Source organism: Chiloscyllium punctatum, chromosome 36 (assembly GCF_047496795.1).
Source record: "Chiloscyllium punctatum isolate Juve2018m chromosome 36, sChiPun1.3, whole genome shotgun sequence".
Classification (NCBI taxonomy): domain Eukaryota; kingdom Metazoa; phylum Chordata; class Chondrichthyes; order Orectolobiformes; family Hemiscylliidae; genus Chiloscyllium; species Chiloscyllium punctatum.
The window spans coordinates 6,541,776-6,564,041 of record NC_092774.1 but is presented as its reverse complement, the minus strand read 5'-3'; the positions used below and the strand labels follow the sequence as shown (position 1 = coordinate 6,564,041).

At 42.2% G+C, this 22,266-nt stretch overlaps 1 gene segment (V, D, J or C); it reads left to right on the top strand.

Moving 5' to 3' along the window:
* The first annotated feature begins 18,974 nt into the window (after nt 1-18,974).
* LOC140461097 (T cell receptor alpha variable 16-like) lies at nt 18,975-20,118 on the top strand. The segment is given in 2 exon segments: nt 18,975-19,026; nt 19,760-20,118. Coding segments are annotated over 2 exon segments (411 nt in total).
* The last annotated feature ends 2,148 nt before the right edge of the window (nt 20,119-22,266 follow it).

The window sequence follows — 22,266 nt, the reverse complement described above, 5'->3', positions numbered from 1 at the left end:
GTGTGTGTTGCAGGGTCTGCAGCTCTCAGGTTTATATGAGAACCATCTGTGGGCACCTGTAACCTGACTGGATTCTGCAGCATGTGAATGGGCACCGTCACTTTTGTCAAGGCAGAGTCGATTTCCCAGAATGCTTTAATCATTGTTCATCTTTTCTCACTCCATGTTAAATGCAATAGTGTCCATCATAAGTTTATTATTTCAGGTGACACTTCAGGCCGTTATAACCCTGCTCTTCAGAGGTGCTGTTGAATACAGAACGTAATGTTGTACAATTTTTAATCAAGTTTCAAAGTGATATCATTCATTCTGTAAATAGAGTCTGAAACCTGAACAATGGAAACTATGAAAATTGGAGTCGGAAAATGCTAATACTGGATTTGCTAAATACACACAATGATTTGGAAGTACACAGGCAGTACTGAGTGGTTGAGGAGGTATTATATTGTCTGTAATTATCATTTGTTCCACGTAAACAGAAACATGTAGTTGGAAAATAATTCAACTGTGGCTCACGAAATATTGAAAATACCCATGCTGTACGCTTTGCAAGGCCGCAAGAAACAGAGAAGTGAAAGGATTGAAAGCAATCTAAAATGAAAGGAAGTATGACGAAAAGACCGATTAAAGGGGAAAAGGGAAGATGCATGGAATCGCAGATGAATCATAAATTTGGACTGTCGAAGTTTCTTACATCGATGAAATGCAGAAAAACACCAAAACATACCGGACTGACACCTGCATCAGCAGCAATATTCACTCTCTTATCACTAATGCACAGCTGCAGAAGTGTGGCTGCAACATTGCATTGCAGAAGTTCCCCAAGGTTCCTGCAACAGAACATTCTCATTCCTCCTATCCGTTAGAAAGACAAACACAGTCGATGCATGGGGCCATTTCACTGTCAGGCCATACACGGCACAACTTGGATCACTTGGTCAGGGCCCTGGAAATCTCTTGGAAACAACAATATAGGTGCCCCTACTCAGCAAGTAGTGTAAACATTCAAGAAGGCAGGTCACCATCATGTTCTGCCAGACAGTTAGGTTTGGTCAAAGCAGCTCTCCCTGGTTCTCTGTGCTGAAAGTGACACAATGCCACCCTCTCCTGGCGGCTGCACACCACTGCACAGACAGAGTGGAAAGATCGTTGGGGATTCTGTCAGAAGAATGGCAGCAACGCATTGCATTTTTCAAATGTACAACAGCATCTGCTCACACACGTATTCAGTGTGTGCGCGACAGGCGTGATCAGTGTGAAACATTGTGCACCACCTTTAGCAAATGTGCCTGGAGAAGACAGATTAAGAAGCAACAAGTCCTACAACCAGAAGCGTCAAGACAGCAAACACTGTGACAGGATCCATTAAAGTGCCAGCCCAGTTCTGTATGCCTGGTTTCTCTGCACTAAAGGAATACAGGGTGGTAGTTGTTCATGGCAGTAAGACTTGCAACCGATTGAATTATAAATCATCCTTTCATAATTTTTTAACCTGCATCTGGAATATATTTATTTATAATGAATACTCATTTAGGTTAAGCACAGAAACTCGGCCGAGCCCTCTGTTAATTTGGGAATAAAGGACAGGTAAATCCGGAATTTTGAGAACTTTGATACGCTATTGAACTTTTCGGATACCTCCATGAACTGCAGGTCATATGGCTGTGCAGGGATTCAAAACATCCAGCTGTATTCGGAATTGTAAATATTTCAATTTATTCTGTCATGGAAATCCTTCTAAATTAGACCATTGAGTCCAGGCAACATGCGTGCAAATTTCTTCCTCACTGTTTCATTTTAATGAATCTGTATTTGCATCAGTATCCATAACAATTAAATTAGATTCCCGGTTACCTAAATATACTGATTACGCTTCAAAAAGTCAGTTTTTGAGCGACACTCCAGCGCCTGGAATGTATTATACTTCTGCATGAAAAGCACTTTGAAAGAATCCATCCCTCAGTTATGGAGAGAGTCATAGAGTCCTCCAGCACGGAAATATGCCCTCTGACTGAAATGGTCCATGACGTCTGTCCATGCTAGCATCATTTACCTGCACTTGGCACCTATCCTTCTAACCCTTTCCTATCCATGCACTTATCTAAATTCCCTTTAAATATTGTGAATGTACCTGCCTCAATCGCTTCCACTGGCATGTCATCCCACATGAGTACCACCATCTGTGTTAAAAATGTTGCCCTTAGGTTTCCCTTTTATTCTTTCTCCTTAAACTGACGCCCTCTAATTCTTGATTCCCCAAACGTGGGGAAAAGATTGAGTTCATTCAGACTGTTCATGCCTCTCATGGTCTTATACACCTCTATAAGATCCACACGCTCATCCCCGTTCCCCTCAATCTCCTGCACACAACAGATATATGTCCTAGTTTGTCCAACTTGTTTTTCTAAATTGAACATTCAGTCCAGGAAACATGCTCGTAAATTTCTTATGCACTCTTTCCATTTTAATAAATCCTCCACATAGCAAGGTGTCCATACTGAGCACAATACCGAAAGTACGGCCTCACTATCTCCTCTACAATTGCAACGTAACTTCACAACTTCTATTCTCAATTCGCTGACTGAAGAAGGTTTGTGTGCCAAAAGCTTTTTTTAACTGTCCTGTCTAACTGGGAGTTTCAGTGAACCGTGTAGTGGAACACAAATATCCGTCTGTTGCACTACACTCCTTAAGGCACTACCATCCATCATGAAGCTCTTGCTTTTAATCAGCTTTCCAAAATACAAGCCCTCATACTTACATGCAGCAAATTCCATTTGCCATTTCGTGCCCAGTTCCCCAGTTGATGAAGGTTCTGCTGCAATTTCTAACAACCTTCCTCATTGTCCACCATACCTCCAATTTTAGCATCATCGACAAACTTACTGTTCATACCTTTGTACATTCTCATCCAAATCATTGATATCAGAACATTGGAAAGCTGTTTAAAAATGGATGCGCTTTAACTATAACCCCTCGTTCTAGTACGTCATGAATATTAGAAAGTAGCCCTTGAAAAACCCCCAATCTGAGCCGTCTTTAAAAAATATGATGCTTTCTGAAATGCCTGCTGCTTTGATTCGAGAGGAGGTGGTGGAAATATATGATCTTATTCAGAAGTCAGCAACAAGCAGAGGGGTTTGACACTGTAATTCTTTCAACATCAAATCAGAAGTAAATTCTGTTGCACGCGGAGATAGACACATACATTCACACGCATGTACACACACACACACGCACGAACACACGTAAACACAGAAAAAGACATGCACATGTACACACAGAAATGCACGTTGGTCGCCTCAGAGAAGTACACATCTACACGAACACACATGAATAGGTGTGCAAACAGTGATACAAACAGAAAGAGACACATAGGCACCCAGAGACATGCACGCACACACAGAAGCACAACCGTAAAATTTAGCAAGTCCCCTGCTCGCGATCATTTTGCAAGTTATCTGTTGCTCCCCTTCTGTCTACATTTAGATCATAAAACATTCCAACGCATTTGAGGCGTTCGGCCCTCAATGTTGCGACGACCTGTGGAATCAATCTGAAGCCCGCCTAATCTCCACTTTTCTGTTATTATCCATATGACTACCAAATGACCATTTAAATGGCGTTGAAGTTGGCGATTCTACTACCGTTGCGGGAAGTGTGTTCCAGGCCCCATCTACTCTCTGAGTAAAGAAACTACCGCTGATATCTGTCCTATATCGGTCACTCCTCTCTTTAAAAGATGCCCCTTCGTGCTTGCCATCGCCATCTGAGGAAAGCAGCTCGCACTGACCACCCAAACTAATCCTCTAATTATCTTCTCTGTCTCGATTAAGTCAGCTTTCGTCCTTCTTCTTTCGAACAAAAACAGCATCAAATCCCTCAAACAATCTTCGTAATGTCTTCACTCCATATTAGGCAACATCCTCGTAAATCTCATATAAACCCTTTCGAAAGCTTCCGCATCCTTCCTGTAATGTGGTGACCAGAACTGTATGCAATGCTTGCAATTGCTGAAGCACCAGTATAATGAATGCACAGCATCTTCCAATAGAAGGAGAGTTCAGCGGTGTTTCCATAGTTATGGACAGGCGCATCAGAGAAAGGTGGATGAAGGAGTGCGTTTTTGTGTGTTTGTCTTTGTGTGTGTGGTTGCTTATGCGTGTGTGTATGTGTGTGTGTGTCTGTGTGTGTGTCTGTGTGTATGTATGTGTGTGTTTGTGTGCGTGCGCACATGTGCATGCGTGGGCATGAGTATGCAAGTGAGTGAGGGGTTGCTTTCAAGAAGATCACCATTGAGGGTCATGACATGATGAGTCACCAATGTTGCTCTTCCTGTTAGTTTAGTGCACAGAATGGAAATAAATGTTCACATCGAATTGTGCTGAGGTGACACGCTTCTTCAAATCACAGACCAAAATTATAGGATTAATATGGAGAAATCTTGCTTGTTTCAATGAGGCTGATCAAAGTGTGGAATACAGTTTCAGTTGCAATGCGTGAAGAAAATACCCCGAACTCGTTGGCTGCTCCATTTGAAATAAAAAGTGCCGAGTAAACCAGTGGTTTATTAGGGGGAGGAGGGTATTTTTATTTTCGTTGATCATGAATCGTGTGAGCTCAATTGTTTTGAGAAAAGTTCGGTATCAATTTCTGGACATAACCGCTAGAGGGCAGGGTGAATCTGTGACATATATTGAATGTGAGGGGGGAGTGACATTTCACACCGTGTGAGCAGCTGTCAGTGTGAAAGACTTGGTACCGGAAGATAAACTCCAAGGTACAAAATATTCCACAAGTTCGAAAGAAGTCAGCACTGTGTTCGACACGAAAAGAGTGTTTTTCTTCATATTAACTCTTTTTTTTCAACAAAACTCTGCCGACCTTACATTACATTTGACTTGATGATATCTCAAATGTACCGAGTTCTTTTCCTGCTTTCCTCTCTGATCTACACGGTAGAAACTGGAGAAGACAAAGTTACGCAACTTGCTCAGTGGACAGTTGTTAAGGAGGCAGGAAACGTTTCCATGGAGTGCCCCGTAGCAACAGCATCTGGCACAGTGCATTGGTACAGACAGTTCCCGAACCAGCCACCCCAGTATCTGGTGATGGCCAAAAGAGATGCTGATCAACATGAGAGGATCTCCGCTTCAGTGAGTACAGACTACAAACACACTGTCCTAAGTGTGAGAGACGCCAGACTTAACGACACCGCCATCTATGTCTGTGCCATTGGGGGCACAGTGTTATAAACAGAGGGAGAGTCTGAACAAAAACCTACACAGATTGGGTGGATGGTAGTGTTGAGAATCAAAGTTGTTATTTCAGGGCTCTAAAACTCGATGTTAATGGGAATGCCGTAACAAAAGAAGATAGTATTGCCCAGCGAGCTGTAAAGCATGCAATTGGAAATCTGGGCGGAGACAAAGCAAGCATATCCACGCATGCCTCCATTAGTGAAAGATGAGAGAAAGAGCAGAAATAAAGTACAATACATGTAGAAGACAAAATGGTCATAAACTATTGAAAGGTACGTGGAAAAATAACGAGTGTGATGGATAGCCATGAAATATTATATCAATTTAAGTTATAAATCAACCGTGAAGAAAAGTAAAGTGGCACTTATTTTAATATCATTCACATTTCATTAACAAGCACACATTCCAGTCGTCTCAACAATCATTCCGAAAACCTAAACATTCAATATCATCCCATTTGACTCAATTGTTCATTTCCTGGAGCTGTAATATTCCGACATAATCTGCCAGAGGAAGCGGCAGTCCCACTCACTGAAACTCTTTATGTCCTTCTCGCAGACACTTTGAGCTATCCTCATCATTGCCTTGCCAGTCAGTTTTGTGTTTTTAGCAAAATACATTGCCTTCTGTGAAGATTTACAGAATCTGCTCTCTTGCCATTCTCATTCAGTCTCTCAGAGAAACTGTATCATCACGTCTTTCTTCAAAAAATATCTCGTACTTGGGAGCTGCGGGCAATCCAGGCACGCATCACTAATATACCTTGAAAACGTGGCATGGTGCCATTTTCTCAAAATTAAAGAAATGTCGACAGCTATGAATCTTTTCAGATAATGCAGCAAAGTCAATATTACACTCTACCATTCCACTCTACCATTTCTGTGATTGAAAATGTCTTTTTTCTTTAACTTGATATCACTGAGTGCAAAAGTCTCTAACACACTGACCCTCCGGCTGGGATAATGGAAGTTCTCAAAACATCAGAGAATAACTCTCCTAACTGGAGAACTCCAGGTTCTGATGCAAACAACATGGACTGTGTTCCTTCTCTGACTTCGCCTGCGGACAAGCAAAACGGCCAAATGTCAATATTGCTTTAAAGACATTGAAAAACCCTGTGGTCGGCGAATAATTTCATCGTGTTCCTTTCTTTTGAGGTCATCTGAAATGAAGTTCAATGAGCTTGAAGCTGATTGGTTGAATTGAAGAACAAAGGCGTTTAAAACTCACTGGTTGTCACCTAATGCCTTTGTCAGCAATGAACCAATGGGCAGAGATCCGGAAGTGCGAGCAATTCTTGACTAAAAGTATTTTAGTTTCGACCAGTTCTGCTCACATTCACTGCGATCCCTCTGTAACGATGTCGCCTGAAGCATTGTGGTTATACCTCACAACTGCAACTCTTCTCACGGGAAGGTTGATAAACCTGAGGATCTCTCTGTTCCAGATCTGCAGCGGCAATTGCATTTACCCAAACAGTTCCATCAACACAGAGGCAGCGATACATTCTCTCCAAATGAAAATACTCATGTGGAGTCAAAGTTTTCCAACACAAGCACTGTTTGGGATGATTTAGCAAAAGACCGTGAGTGAAATGCTGAGAGGTAAGCACAGAGGTGTGCAATTCAAGCTCATGTGCAGTCTGCCGTTTTCCCTTCAGGATCGGGAACGAAATGGAAAATGACCTTGTTAGACGGTGTGACCTGTTTATGAAGGAGGTTTTGTTTAATCTTTCAAAACCCTTTGTCAATGCATCTGCTGAGTTCCATGAAGTAAATTCTTTGTTATCTTCCCGAAATTATTTCTCAGATTATTGTTCAAGATGACAGGATGACTGTGGCCTCAGAATAATGAGGTGTTATCTGTAATGTCCGGATTCTCCTGAAGTCTCTAACTTCAAGTGCTGATCTTCTTAATGTTGACCTTTGCAACAAAACTGTATGCATCTGTCTAAGTCTGTTCTTTCGTCCTATGATCTGTACTCTATGTCCTTCTTTACTATGATCTGCCTATACCACTCGTAAACAAAGCTTTTCATTGCACTGAGGTACACATGACAAATTGCCCATGAATTAACCAATCAAATAAATCGATCAATCAATAATGCAGGACCTTGTCGAGGAGATTCTGTCTCACAGACTCTGGCTTTGGTCGCAGTGAATGAGGAGGACAGTATCCAGTTCTTCTGTAATTATACTACAACAAGCAACACTCATTACCAGTTTTGGTACGGTCAACATTCCAGTGGTCCCATGGAGCTCCTGCTATGGAGAAGCAAATTTAGCGGGAACACAGTGAGGTTTCACAGGGACTGGCTGACCTCTGAGCTCGATCATTTGAACCACACCATCAACATGAAAGTGGTCAAAATAGAACTGGCAGACTCTGTAGTGTAATACTGCGCACTGAGACCCATGGAGTGTCAGAACTGGGTTGACCTTGTGCAAAAACATGACATTATGTGTGCCAGGCAATCGATGAAATCAGGAGTGGATCTGAAAGGGTTCCCGAATTCACGGTGATATCTGAAATTTTCCTTTGAATGTGAAACTTTATTCGTTATAAATATATTATTGAAATAAACTAAAGCTGTCTGTTTAGTGAATTTAAAGTGAGCACATGATTTCAAGCCTTATCTAATGTCACAAAGTATGCCACGTTTACAGCAATGAGCGATGTAGAAAATGCAGCAACCATTTGCATCTAACAAAATTCAAATCATTTGTTTGGAGAAACAATGATCGATCATGTGATTCTGATCGGTCACATGAATCGCTGGAGCAACCTGAACACCATAAAACATTTTGTGCGATAATGAGTACTGCCCCTAAAGCTGAATGATAACACTTTCAAAATAACAGTGGACAGATTCGTTGGTCCAGGACAATGCAGGCCTGCTTTCAAATACCAATTAAAAAGTGGGATGTAACTCAGATCTGAACAACATTAGCCAATTAAGCAAACACAATCATGGCTGATTAATGAGCCAAAGTCTCAGTCACCAAAATTATCCATAGCGCTCAGTGATGTGTCACGGGCCATGTAGAGTTATTGAGTTGAGTCTGGGTCGGTTACTTTTCAGAGGGTGGTTTGGATTTGTTGAGACAAATGGCCTCTTTTCACATTGCAGGGATTCCGTGACGTTTGTAAAAAGAGTAGCTTTCTCGACCAGTGCTGTGGATATGTAGTCACATATGGGCCAGACCATGTGAGGACAGAGGATTTTCCAAAGAACATAATTGAATCAAGTCAATCAATTGACAATGTTATCATGGTCATTGTTAGACTCTCACATCCAGATGCTTAATTTTGTTCAATTCAGTTTTCATCATCTGCTTTGGTGAGATTCGAGTCCGGCTTCCCAGAACGTTAACTGACTCTCTGCATTAATCATCTAGCGATAATACTTATCGGTTTTCTACTACCACTTTTGCGAACTTTCTCCAACGTTTTCCTTTTCAAACATGATTTCTGTTTCCTTTTGAAAGTTCCCATTGAAGTTTTATTGATCATCATTTCAGATAATGCATTCTAGCACATTTTAATTCGATACGAGGAATGAGGCATATCTCAAAAGCCAGTGTGTGGGATGCACATATCACAAGTGGAAATTCTTGTGCACAATACAGGTCCTTCTTTATCGAGTATTCAAACTATTATCATTATGAAGAATCTTTACCGATCCATTTCACTTCCAGTTCCACTTGCAATTTTACTGCAGATTTCAACTAATTACTTTCAAATGTGCGTTTGCCCATAAATCATGAATGGTCGCACAAAAAGTTTCAGATGTTGGAGAATTATCAAGTGTTATTTTCCAACTGGAAAGTTAAACCTATCACTTTACTTTAGAACATAGAACATAGAACATAGAACATAGAACAATACAGCACAGAACAGGCCCTTCGGCCCACGATGTTGTGCCGAACTTCTATCCTAGATTAAGCACCCATCCATGTACCTATCCAAATGCCGCTTAAAGGTCGCCAATGAATCTGACTCTACCACTCCCTCGGGCAGCGCATTCCATGCCCCCACCACTCTCTGGGTAAAGAACCCACCCCTGACATCTCCCCTATACCTTCCACCCTTCACCTTAAATTTATGTCCCCTTGTAACACTCTGTTGTACCCGGGGAAAAAGTTTCTGACTGTCTACTCTATCTATTCCTCTGATCATCTTATAAACCTCGATCAAGTCACCCCTCATCCTTCGCCGTTCCAACGAGAAAAGGCCGAGAACTCTCAACCTATCCTCGTAAGACCTACTCTCCATTCCAGGCAACATCCTGGTAAATCTTCTCTGCACCCTCTCCAAAGCTTCCACATCTTTCCTAAAGTGAGGCGACCAGAACTGCACACAGTACTCCAAATGTGGCCTAACCAAAGTCCTGTACAGCTGCAACATCACCTCACGACTCTTGAATTCAATCCCTCTGCTAATGAACGATAATACTCCATAGGCCTTCTTACAAACTCTATCCACCTGAGTGGCAACCTTCAAAGATCTATGTACATAGACCCCAAGATCCCTCTGTTCCTCCACCTGACCAAGAACCCTACCATTAACCCTGTATTCCGCATTCTTATTTGTTCTTCCAAAATGGACAACCTCACACTTGGCAGGGTTGAACTCCATCTGCCACTCCTCAGCCCAGCTCTGCATCATATCTAAGTCCCTCTGCAGCCGACAACAGCCCTCCTCACTGTCCACAACTCCACCTATCTTTGTATCATCTGCAAATTTACTGACCCACCCTTCGACTCCCTCCTCTAAGTCATTAATAAAAATTACAAACAGCAGAGGACCCAGAACTGATCCCTGCGGAACTCCACTTGTAACTGGACTCCATGCTGAATATTTACCATCTACCACCACTCTCTGACTTCGACCGGTTAGCCAGTTTTCTATCCAATTGGCCAAATTTCCCTCTATCCCATGCCTCCTGACTTTCCGCATAAGCCTACCATGGGGAACCTTATCAAATGCCTTACTAAAATCCATGTACACTACATCCACTGCTCTACCCTCATCCACATGCTTGGTCACCTCCTCGAAGAATTCAATAAGACTTGTAAGGCAAGACCTACCCTTCACACATCCGTGCTGGCTGTCCCTAATCAAGCAGTGTCTTTCCAGATACTCGTAAATCCTATCCCTCAGTACCCTTTCCATTACTTTGCCTACCACAGAAGTAAGACTAACTGGCCTGTAATTCCCGGGGTTATCCCTATTCCCTTTTTTGAACAGGGGCACAACATTCGCTACTCTCCAGTCCCCTGGTACCAACCCAGTTGCCAGTGAAGACGAGAAGATCATTGCCAACGGTACTGCAATTTCCTCTCTTGCTTCCCACATAATCCTAGGATATATCCCGTCAGGCCCGGGGGACTTGTCTATCCTCAAGTTGTTCAAAATGTCCAACACATCTTCCTTCCTAACAGGTATCTCTTCTAGCTTATCAGTCCGTTTCACACTCTCCTCTTCAACAATACGGTCCCTCTTGTTCGTAAATACTGAAGAGAAGTACTTGTTCAAGACCTCTCCTATCTCTTCCGACTCAATACACAGTCTCCCACCACTGTCCTTGATCGGACCTACCCTCGTTCTCGTCATTCTCAGGTTTCTCACATACGCATAGAATGCCTTGGGGTTATCCTTGATCCTATCCGCCAGGGATTTCTCATGCCCTCTCTTAGCTCTCCTAATCCCTTTCTTCAGATCCCTTCTGGCTATCCTGTATCCCTCCACTGCTCTGTCTGAACCTTGTTTCCTCAACCTTATGTAAGCCTCCTTCTTCCTCTTTACTAGACATTCAACCTCCCTCGTCAACCAAGGCTCCCTCACACGATCATTTCTTTCCTGCCTGATCGGTACATACATATCAAGGACACGTCGTATCTGCTCCTTGAAAAAGTCCCACATTTCCACCACATCCTTCCCTGACAGCCTATGCTCGCAACGTATGCTCCTCAAATCCTGTCTTACAGCATCGTAATTTCCCTTCCCCCAATTGTAAAAACTTCCTTGTTGTGCGCACCTATCTCTCTCCATAACCAAGGTGAAAGTCACAGAATTGTGGTCGCCATCACCAAAATGTTCACCCACTAACAAGCCACTAACTTTCAGTCAGGAACAAATCAAAAACACAACCATCTGTATGTTTCTGAGCTCCAACATTCACATTATGAATGCGATCACAGCCTTGCTGATAAAGGAATTTTAAATCATCAAGATGTTTGACAAACATTCACAGCAGGGCTCAGCATGTGCACGGTCATGGATTCAGTTGAGCACCTCCTAGATAGAAGCAAAGACAATGTTGTCAAGGAGGAATCATGAAGATGTGACGACTATATCAAGGGATTTAATTCCCCATTCTGGCTGGAAATCCATTGATGAATGCCGGGGTTGGGTGGGGGGGGGGGGGGGTGTGGGGGGGGGATGAATGTTTGAAGTTCGTTGTGAACTTTTCTGAAGCAAAACGTTGAAGGACCAAATTAACATCAGCTAATTTTAGGTTTAGCGTTGGTTAACGAGACAGGGCAAATAGTAATGTTGTACTTGACAGAAATGTCCTTGTGTACTTACATACCGCATAAGAACAATGAGTTGACTCTTCTCGACAATAATATTCGTCTATTAGACGAAATTAATATAAGAACTGTAAACTAACGAAACAAACACTGCGAACTATCTTAATTTCACTTTCTTTATGTGTATATATATATTTATACACACACAAACACACACACACACACACACACACACACACACACACACATTGTAGTTTTCTTCCTATGGTCTGAAGGTATGTTCTCCTTCGGTGGATATTCGTGAGTTACCATCTGACTGGGATTGTGCGTTGACTTTTATCCTTTCGAGTCCTCGCGCTTTTTTGGGAGAGTTTTGATGATCTGCCAACGGATTGATTAAGTTTTATTACCCTGACCATTCAGACCCAATCATGTGTTTGCACGTCGATGGCAAGGTGGCCCCTAGGCTTCCAATAGAGTAGGTGCTGGGTTCGAGTAACCTCCTCCAAATAAGGGTGTAAGGTGCCTCTCTGTCTCACGAATAAGTCACTGCTCCCAATTGTCCAGAGGGCGACATTCCATGATGCCATTCAGGACCAACTTCAGGTGTTTACTTCAGGGTCTGCAGCTGTCAAGTTTGTTTGCAAACTGTCTGTGGGCAGCTGCAACTTGTCTGGATTCTGCCGCATATGGATGAGCGCAATCAATTTGGTCATGGCTAAGTTCGATTTCTCAGCATGCTTTAATCATTGTTCATTTTTTCTAATTCATTGGTAAGTTTATTAGTGCCCATCTTAAGTTAATTATTTCAGCTGACGCTTCTGGCCACAGTAACCTTCCTCTGCAGAAGTCCTGTTGAGTGGAGAATATAATGTTGTGCAATTTTTAATCGAGATTCAAAGCGGCATAATTCAAACTGGAAATAGAGTCTGAAACCTGAACAATGCAATGTATGAAAATTGGAATTGCAAATTGATTATGAAGGATTGCCAAAATGAACAAAATGATTTGGTGGCACACAGGAGTTACTGAGAGTTTGAAGAGGTACTTTATGGTCTGTAATTATTACTTATTCCTCGAAAACAGAAGCATGTCGCAGGTTAGATAATTCAACTGACTAACGAAAGTTTGAAGATACCTATGTTGCATGGTTTGAAAAGCTACAAGAAAGAGCAAGAAGCGAAAGTATTGAAAGCAATTTCAAACTCAACAAAGGATAACCAAAAGACCGATTAAAGGCGGAAAGATAAGATGAATGGCATCTCAGACGAAGCATAAATGTGGACTGTAGAAATTGCTTCCATAGATGAAATGAAGATAAGCACAAAAACATACTGGATTGTTACCTATGCCATCAGCTCCAATAATCACAGCCTTATCACTAATGTGCAGTTGCAGAAGCGTGGCCGTAATATGTATTTCACAACTTTGCCAAGTGTCCTGCAACAGAACATTTTCATTCCCTCTACCACGTACATAGTAGTTGCATGGGAACACTTCACTCACAAGCCATATTTGGCTGTGTCTTGGACCTACATCGCACTCTTTCAAGTTCACTTGGTCAAGACCCTAGAACTCTCTTGCTAACAACAATCTGCGTGCCCCAACTCATCAAGAGTTGCAGACATTCAAGAAAGCAGGTCAACACCACATTCTCCCAGTGAGTTCGGTTTGGTCAAAGCTGCTCTCCCTGGTTCTCTGTGCTGAAAGTGAGACATTGCCACCCTCTGCTCGTGGCTACACAGGCGATGTGTAATAATCTTTAGGGATTATGTCAGAGGAATGGCAGCAACGCACTGCATTGTACAAACGTACAACAGCATCTGCTTACACACTTAATCAGTATGGGAATGATAGTTTTGAGGAGTGTGAAACATTGTGTGCCATCTACAGCAAATGAATGTGCCTCGAAAAGACAGATTAAAAAACAGGAGGTCGTATCACAAGAAGCGTCAACACAGCAAACACTATGAACAGGAGACATCGAAATGCCAGCCCAGTTTTCTCTGTCAACCATAATACAAATGTTTTGTATGTCTAGTTTCTCAGCATTCAAAGAATACAGGTGGTAATTGTTCATCACAGTAAGAGTTGCAATCGATTGAGTTATATAACATCAGTTCATAATTGTTAACCTGCATCTCGAATATATTCATTTGCAGTGAAAACTAATTTATGTTAAGTACAAAAAGCCTGAGGCGGCCTCTTTGCGAATTTGGGACTAAAGGGCATGTAAATCCGGAATTTTGGGAACTTTGATAAATTCTTTAACGTTTCCGATACCTACATGAACTGCAGATGTTGCGACTATTCCGGCATTCCTATCATCCAGCTGTATTCGCAAGCATAAATACTTAAATTTCTTCTGTCATAGGAGATTTTTCTCGAGCTCTGTATTTGCATCATTATCCCTGACAATTAAATGAGATTCCCTGTTTCCAAAATGCACTGACTTCGCTTCAAAAAGTCGGGTTTGAAAGTTGCTCCAGCGCCTAGATCGTATTATCCTGCTGCATGAAAAGTTTGAAATGTCCATCCCTCAGTTCCAGTCAAGATATTCAAAATCAGTTGGAGATATCTCTCAATGAAGACTGCGGCCTTTTGAGGAAGGACATTCCAAGTCTCACAATATTCTGTCAGATTAGTTATCCCTCATCGCTGTTTAAATGGATAGATTCATAGAGTTCTACAGCACGGAATAGGCTCTGTCTCACATTACCCTCAGTCTCCTACAATTTAAAGTCCTAGTTTGTCCAACCTCTCATTATAAACAGACCATTGAGTCCAGACAATATGGTTGTAAATTTCTTCTGCACTCTCTCCATTTTAATAAATCATTCATATAGCAAGACGACCAAACTGAACACAATGCTCCAAGTGCGGCATCACCAACGTCCTTCACAATTGCAACATAAATTCCCAATTTCCACTCAATTCCCTGACCGATGAAGGCTAGTGTGCCAAAAACCATTTAATTGTCCTATCTAATTGTGACTTTCAGAGAACCGTGCATCTGAACACCAAACTCCGTCGGTTGCACAGCCCCCGTTAAGGCCCTACCATCCATCATGAAGCTCTTGCATTGAATTGACTTTCCAAAATGCAAGACGTCACACATATGTGTATCAAATTCCATTTGCCATTTCTGGCCCAGTTCCCCAGCTGATCAAGGTCCTGCTGCAATTTCTGATAACCTCTTTCACTGTCCATGATACCACCGATTTTAGTGTCATCTACAAACGTCGTGTTCATGCCTTGTATATTCTCATTCAAATCATTGATTATAGGAACATTGCATAACGTTTTCAAAATGGATGCATTTAAACGAAACCCTATTATTACGTCATGAGCATTCGAAAATAGCTCTTGAGGAATTCCCAATCTGAGCCCCCTTAAGAAAATGTGATGCTTTCTGAAATGCCTGCCGCTTCATTCGACAGCAGGTGGAACTGTATGATCTTCTTCAGAAGACAGGAACAAGCAGAGAACTTTGACACTGTAATTCTTTCAACAGCAAGCCAGAAGTAATTTCCATTGCACACGTGTTTCCACACACGCACGGACAAACACACACACACACACATACACACACACACACACACACACACACACACGCACACACACACACACACACACACACGCACGCACAAGCGCGTGCACACCAACAGACAAAGATAAACACAGACACATACACACACATGTAAAACACACACAAAGGCATGCATATGAACACACAGAAAAGCACTTTGGTAGCCACCTAAAAGTACACCTATACACTGACAGCAACGAACATAAGTCGATGTGCAGACAGAACTCTGCATGGAAAGACACACACAGACACCCAGAGGCATGCACGCGCACACAAAAAAGCACAAACCTGAAGTATAGTACGACCCCTGCTCAATTTCATTTTCCCGCTCTCAGTTGATCCACCTCTGTTAGCATTTAGAACAGAGAACATAGAACATTGCAGTGCAGTACAGGCCCTTCGGACCTCGATGTTGCGCCGACCTGTGAAACCAATCTGAAGCCAATATAACCGATACTATTGCGTTCTCATCCATATGCCTATCCAATTGCCAATTATATGCCTTAAGGTTGGCAAGTTTTCAACTGTCGCCAGCAGTGCGTTCCACGCACCTTCTACTCTCTTAGTGAAGAAACTACTTCTGTTATGTGTTCTTTATCAATCATTCCTCAGTTTGATGCCACGTTCCGTCGTGCTATCCATATGGATCCGAGGAAAAAGCTCTCACTATCCACCCTCTCTAACCGTCTGCTTACCTTCTATGTCTCAATACGGGGTAGACCACTTAGGACAGAGATGAGGAGAAACTTCTTCACCCAGAGAGTGGTGGCTGTGTGGAATGCTCTGCCCCAGAGGGCAGTGGAGGCCCAGTATCTGGATTAATTTAAGAAAGAGTTGATTAGAGCTCTCAAAGATCGTGGAATCAAGGGTTATGGAGATAGGTCAGGAAGAAGATACTGATTAGGAATGATCAGCCATGATCATATTAAATGGCGGTGCAGGCTCGAAGGGCTGAATGGCCTACTCCTGCATCTCTTGTCTATTGTCCATGTCTATTGTCATAGTTAAGTCACCCCTCAAACTTCTTCTTTCAAACGAAAACAGTCTCAAGGCTCCCAGGCCTATACCCGTAAAACATCCCAATAAATCTTGTCTGATCTCTTTCCAAAGCTTCCACATCCTTCCTACAATACGGTACTAGAAGAACACGCAACACTCCAAGTGCAGCCATACCATTCAGGTTCCATTTCTGAAGCACCAGCATAATAAATGCACAGCATCTTCCAATAGAAGGCGATTTCAGAGATGTTTGCGTGGTTTTGGGTAGACAACATCAGAGACAGGTGGGTGCGTTTGTGTGTGTGTGTGTGTGTGTGTGTGTGTGTGTATGCATGTGTATGTGTATGCACGTGAGGGAGGTGTTGATTTCAGAAAGATCACCCTTGAGGGCCATAATACAATGAGTTACTAATGTTGCTCTTCCAGTCATTACAGTACCCAGAACGGAAATGCATGTCCTCATCGCATCACGCTGAAGTGACACGCTGCTTCAAATCACAGACCAAGATTTTAGGATTAATATTGAGATCGTTTGCTTGTTTCAATAAGGATGATCAAAGTTTGGAATACAGTTTCAGTTGAAATGCGTGAAGATATTACCCTGAAATCGTTGGGTTCCGCATTTGAAATAAAAACGTGCAGAGTATCACAGGCAACAGGTTCTTTGGGGGTGGGTTGGGGGCGATATTTTTGTTTTCATTCACCTGAAGTCAATTCTGGAGAGAAAATGTGCGTCACAAATCCGTACATTACCACTAGAGGGCAGAGTGATTCTGTGACAAATATTGAACGTGAGGGCGAAGTGACCTTACACACAGCGTGAGCAGCTGTTCTTGTCAAAGGCTTGGTACTGAAAATAAACTTCAAGACAAAACTTATTCCGCAACTTTGAAAGAGGGCAGCATTGTGGTTGACACGAAAACAGCGTTTTTCGAGTCGTTAAACCTTTTTTTCAACAAAACTCTTATGCCTTCATGTAGCTTGATGATTCCTCAAATTTACCGAGTTCTTTTCTTGCTTTCCTCTCTGATCCACATAGCAGAAACTAGAGAAGATGAAGTAAGGCAACTTGCACAGTGGACAATTGTTAAGGAGGCAGAAAAAGCTTCCATGGAGTGCTCCAAAATACCGACATCTGGCATAGTGCATTGGTACAGAGAGTTCCCGAACCAGCCAGCCCAGCATCTGGTGATAGCCAAAACAGAAGCTAATCAACATGTGAGAATCTCCGCGTCAAGCAGTACAGAACAACAAGCACAATGTCCTAAGTGTGAGAGACACCAGACTTAATGACACCGCCATCTATCTCTGCGCCAATGGGGGCACAGTTGTGACAAACAGAGGGAGAGTCTGAACAAAAACGTACACCGCGTGGGAAGGCCGTAGTGCTGAGTATTAATGATATTATTTCAAAGCCCCACAATTCGATGTTAAGGGGAATCCAGTAACAAAACAAGAATACAGCCGAGCAAGATGCAAAGAGTGCAAGGAGTGAAGAGAATTGGAAATCTGGGCGGCGACAAAGCATGCCTATACACGTATGCTTATATTAGTGATAGATGACAGAAAGAGCAGAAATAAAGGAATAACACGTGTAGAAGATAGAATGGTGACAAACCACTGAAAGATAAATGGAAAAATAAGGAGTGTCATGTATTGATGTGAAATATTACATCATTTTAAGTCATAAATCAACCACGAAGAGAAGTAAAGAGGCCTTTCTTTAAACATCATTCACATTTCAATGGCAGTTGCATAATACAGTCGTCTAAAAAGCTAACCTTACGGTATGACCCCATCAAAACAATTGTTCATTTCCGTGTGGTGCAACATTGTAATCTACCTCCTGCAGTCAAAGCTGTAGTCCCTGTCGTCATCATGTCTTCCTTCCAAAAATATTATAGTATTTGGGTACTGCAGGCAACTCTGGCATGCATCAATAATACACCTTGAAAATATGGCAGTGAACCATTTTGTCCAGGTGCTGCATTGTATCCAGTGTAGATACCGTGGGTACATTTGCTATGGGAAAATGGAAAATTAAAGAAATGTCGATAACTATGAATCCTACAAGAAAATACAGCCAAATCGACATTCCGCTCAACTATTTAAGTAATTGAAATGAACATTTTTAAAATGGACATCATCACTGTGTTCAAAACACTTAAAGACACTGACCCTCAGCCTGGACTAAAGAAAGTTCTCAAAACGCCAGCGAGCAGTTCTCTTCACTGCAGGACTCCCGTTTCTGACACTCGAACAATGTGGTCTGTGTTCCTTCTCTGACTTCGCCTAATGGCAAATAAAACTGCGAAATGTCATTATTGGTACAAAGCCTATGGAAGACCCCATTGTCTGGCTAATAAATTCACCAATTTCCTTTCTTTTGTAGCCATCTGAAATGAAGTTCAAGGAGCATGAAGCAGATTGGTTGAATTGATGAACACAGGGGTTTGACAATCATCGATTCACACCGGATGCCTTTGTCAACAATGAACCAATGGGCAGAGAACCGGAAATGTTAGCAATTCTTGACGAAAATTATTTCAGCTTCGATCTGTTCACATTCACTCTAACCTCTCGGTAACAATGACGCCTGGAGCATTGTGTTTCTTCATCACAGCTGCAGCTGTTCTAACCGGTAGGTTGATAAGTTGAGGATCCTTCTCTTTCAGATCCGCAGCGGCAATTACATTTTACCCAGCAGTTCCATCACGTTCAGGCAGCGACACATTGTCTCCGAATGAAAATAATTGTGAGGAGCCAAACCTTCCCAGCACCAGCACTATTTAGGATGAGTTAGCAAACGACCCATTTGAAAGACAGTGGAAGATTTAGGCTGGGAATTAAGAAGGACTGGGTCCGTTTGGATATTTCAGAGAAGCGAGAGCTATAAGCACATATACCGTCTGCATTTTAACCCTCAGGATCGGGAATGAAATGGAAAAATGACCTTGTTTGACGATGTGACCTGTGAACTGGAAGTTTTATTTAATCTGGCAAAGCCCTTTACCAACACAGCCGTCAAAGTGAGCATGAAATTAATTTTTGTTTATCTTCCCTAACGTATTTCGCAGATTATTGTTCAAGGTGACAGGATGACTGTGGCATGAGAATAATGAAGCGTTTTCCGTAATTTCCGAATTCTCGTGGAGTCTCTAACTTCAAGTGCTGATCTTGCTCATATTGACCTTTGTGACATAACCTGTATGCTTCTGTCTAAGTTTGTTCTTCTCATTCTATGATCTGTATATACTTCTTTACTATGATCGGCCTACACCTCTGGTAAAGAAAGCTTTTCAGTGCACTGAAAAGCATATGACACATAGTCCATCAATTAAGCAATCAAGTAAATCGATTAATTGATTTTGCAGGACTTTGTCGAGGTGATTCTGTCTCACAGACACCGGCTTCGATCGCAGTGATTGAGGGGGACAATGTCCAGTTGTTCTGTAATTATACTTCAACAAGCAACACACCTGACCTTTTCTGGTACCTACAACATTCCAATGGTTCCATGGAGTTTCTGCTCCGGAGAAGCAAATTTGAAGCAAACGCAGAAAGGTTTCAAGGAGACCGGTTTTCCTCGGAGCTCGATCATGTGAACCGCACCATCAACCTGAAAATGGTGAAAACAGACCTGGCAGACTCTGCAATGTATTACTGTGCACTGCGCCCCACGGAGACTCAGAACTGGGCTCACCCTGAACAAAAACTGTCAGGGAGTCACTGAACATAACACTGTGTCAGGCAAACGGTGAGATCAGGAGAGGACCTGAAATGGTTCCCGAATTCCTGGAAAATCTGATTTTTTTTTCATTTGAATACATAACTTTATTCGTTATAAATATATTACTGAAATAAGCTAAAGCTGTTAGTTTAGTGAATGAAAAGTGAATACGTGATTTCATACCTTTTGGAATTTCCCGAAGTGTTCCACGTTTACTGCAATGAGCGATGTCGAAAATGCAGCAACTCGTTACGTCCAACAAAATCCAAAGCATTTGGTGAGGGAAACAATGATCGGTCACGTGATTCTGATCGGCCACGTGCATCGCTGGAGCAACCTGAATAGCATCAAATATTTTGTGCTGTATTGATTACTGTCTCTGTAGCTGTATGTTAGAACTTTCAAAATGGGGCAGAGACCGATTCGTAAGGTCCAGGAAAACGCAGGCTTGCTTTCAAGCACCAAGAAAGTGGGATGTAACTCAGACCTGAACAACACTAACAAAATAAACACACCCAACAAAGGCTGATTAATTAGTCAAAGCCAGCAGTGAAAATCTCAGTCGCATGTGCTGACTGCTTACTGGGCTGTCTGGGAATGAACATTCTTCACCAAACGCCGAAGTTTGCTGTTTGTTCCCAATCGTTCACATCTCATTATGTCAATTGTATAAAGACGAGTGGATCCTATCCTCCCTCTTGCGACATTTAAGAGAAACGGAATACTATTATGGCTACAAATTTCATTGGGGAAGTTGAAGGTGATCTGCCTCTTGGACTGCTGAACGCCTTGAGATGGAAGGAAACTCACAGTGCTGCTAGCAAGGGAGGTCAAGAATTTTGACTAAGCAACTGTGAAAGAATATATACTGCTCTGGGTAAGATGGTGACTTACTTTGAGAGAAAGTTACAGGTGGTATTGTAATCCAAACGTTCGGAATTTTCGAATCGATTTAGTTTATTCTTGGACATATGCCTCCTCCATTATTCTGTTCATCTCACAGTCTGGACACTTATCAGTGACAGCAGGGGATTTCCCTTGGGGTCATTAAACTAATGGATTGATACTGATACAAAAACTGGAGTTGCTGGAAAAGCTCAGCCGGTCTGGTGGCATGTGTGAAGAAAAATTAAAATTTACATTTTGTGTCCTGTGCTCCTTCCTCAGAATTGAGACAACATTTTCAATACAACCCCTATTTGAAGACATTGCTTGCTTGGTGGTGGGAAGGGCAATACCATGCATGCATGGTGCGCGTATGTTACAATACACTGCCCTTGAATTGGCTGCCAAGGATTTGAGACTGACACACACCTCCTGTTGGAATGTGCCTTTGCCAAGTGAGAGTGGAGGAAAATGCAATAGTTTTGTTGAGGTACATCCTGAGCAGCTCCATATGCACGACAGTCTATTCCCTCGGACGAACACCTTTATATCAAAAACATCTTGGGGACCCTCAAAACATTGAAAGACACACTTTGGTGTGGCTAAACCTTGTTCATCTTCCAGAACAAGGAATTGACCCCGATCGAGGGTTCCAAATTGTGATATTCCAATGACCAGGAGTACATGCTATGGTCCACATTAAAGCTTGGAGCAGCTCCTGCCAAGACACAGTTAGGGAAAGACCAGCCTCTGAGGTCGTCCTGCTGAAGGTAAATGAGGGTCCATTCAGTTATCGGACTCTCCTAGAGTGGCAACTCTATATAGATTGTACTGTTGCATGTGCAAGAGAGGTCTTTTTTTTGTATATAATCAAACTCGAACGTTCTGTGTATTTACTTGATATGCAACTGTGCAGAACTGCTCTTTTTTTCATTGTATGAAGATGCACAAAGAGATCTGTTTTTTTGAATAAAATATATTTTTGAAATTGAAACACGTTTAACCGAGGCGTGATTAATGCTTATTTAAAAGTCTACCCTATACACTGATGTGACGACATGAACCAAGTCAAAAGTGTGGCACTGGAAAAGCACAGCAGGTCAGGCAGATCAGGAGAGTCAACGTTTCGAGATTAAGCTCTTTATCAGGAATGATGCACTCGTCACATTCTCCCCCGACTTGAAGTAAAGTCAATCATAGCAATGTTCGAAGGTCTCTGCAAAGACTGTTTTGCGTTCACAAAAAAAACAAGTGAATTTAAATCAT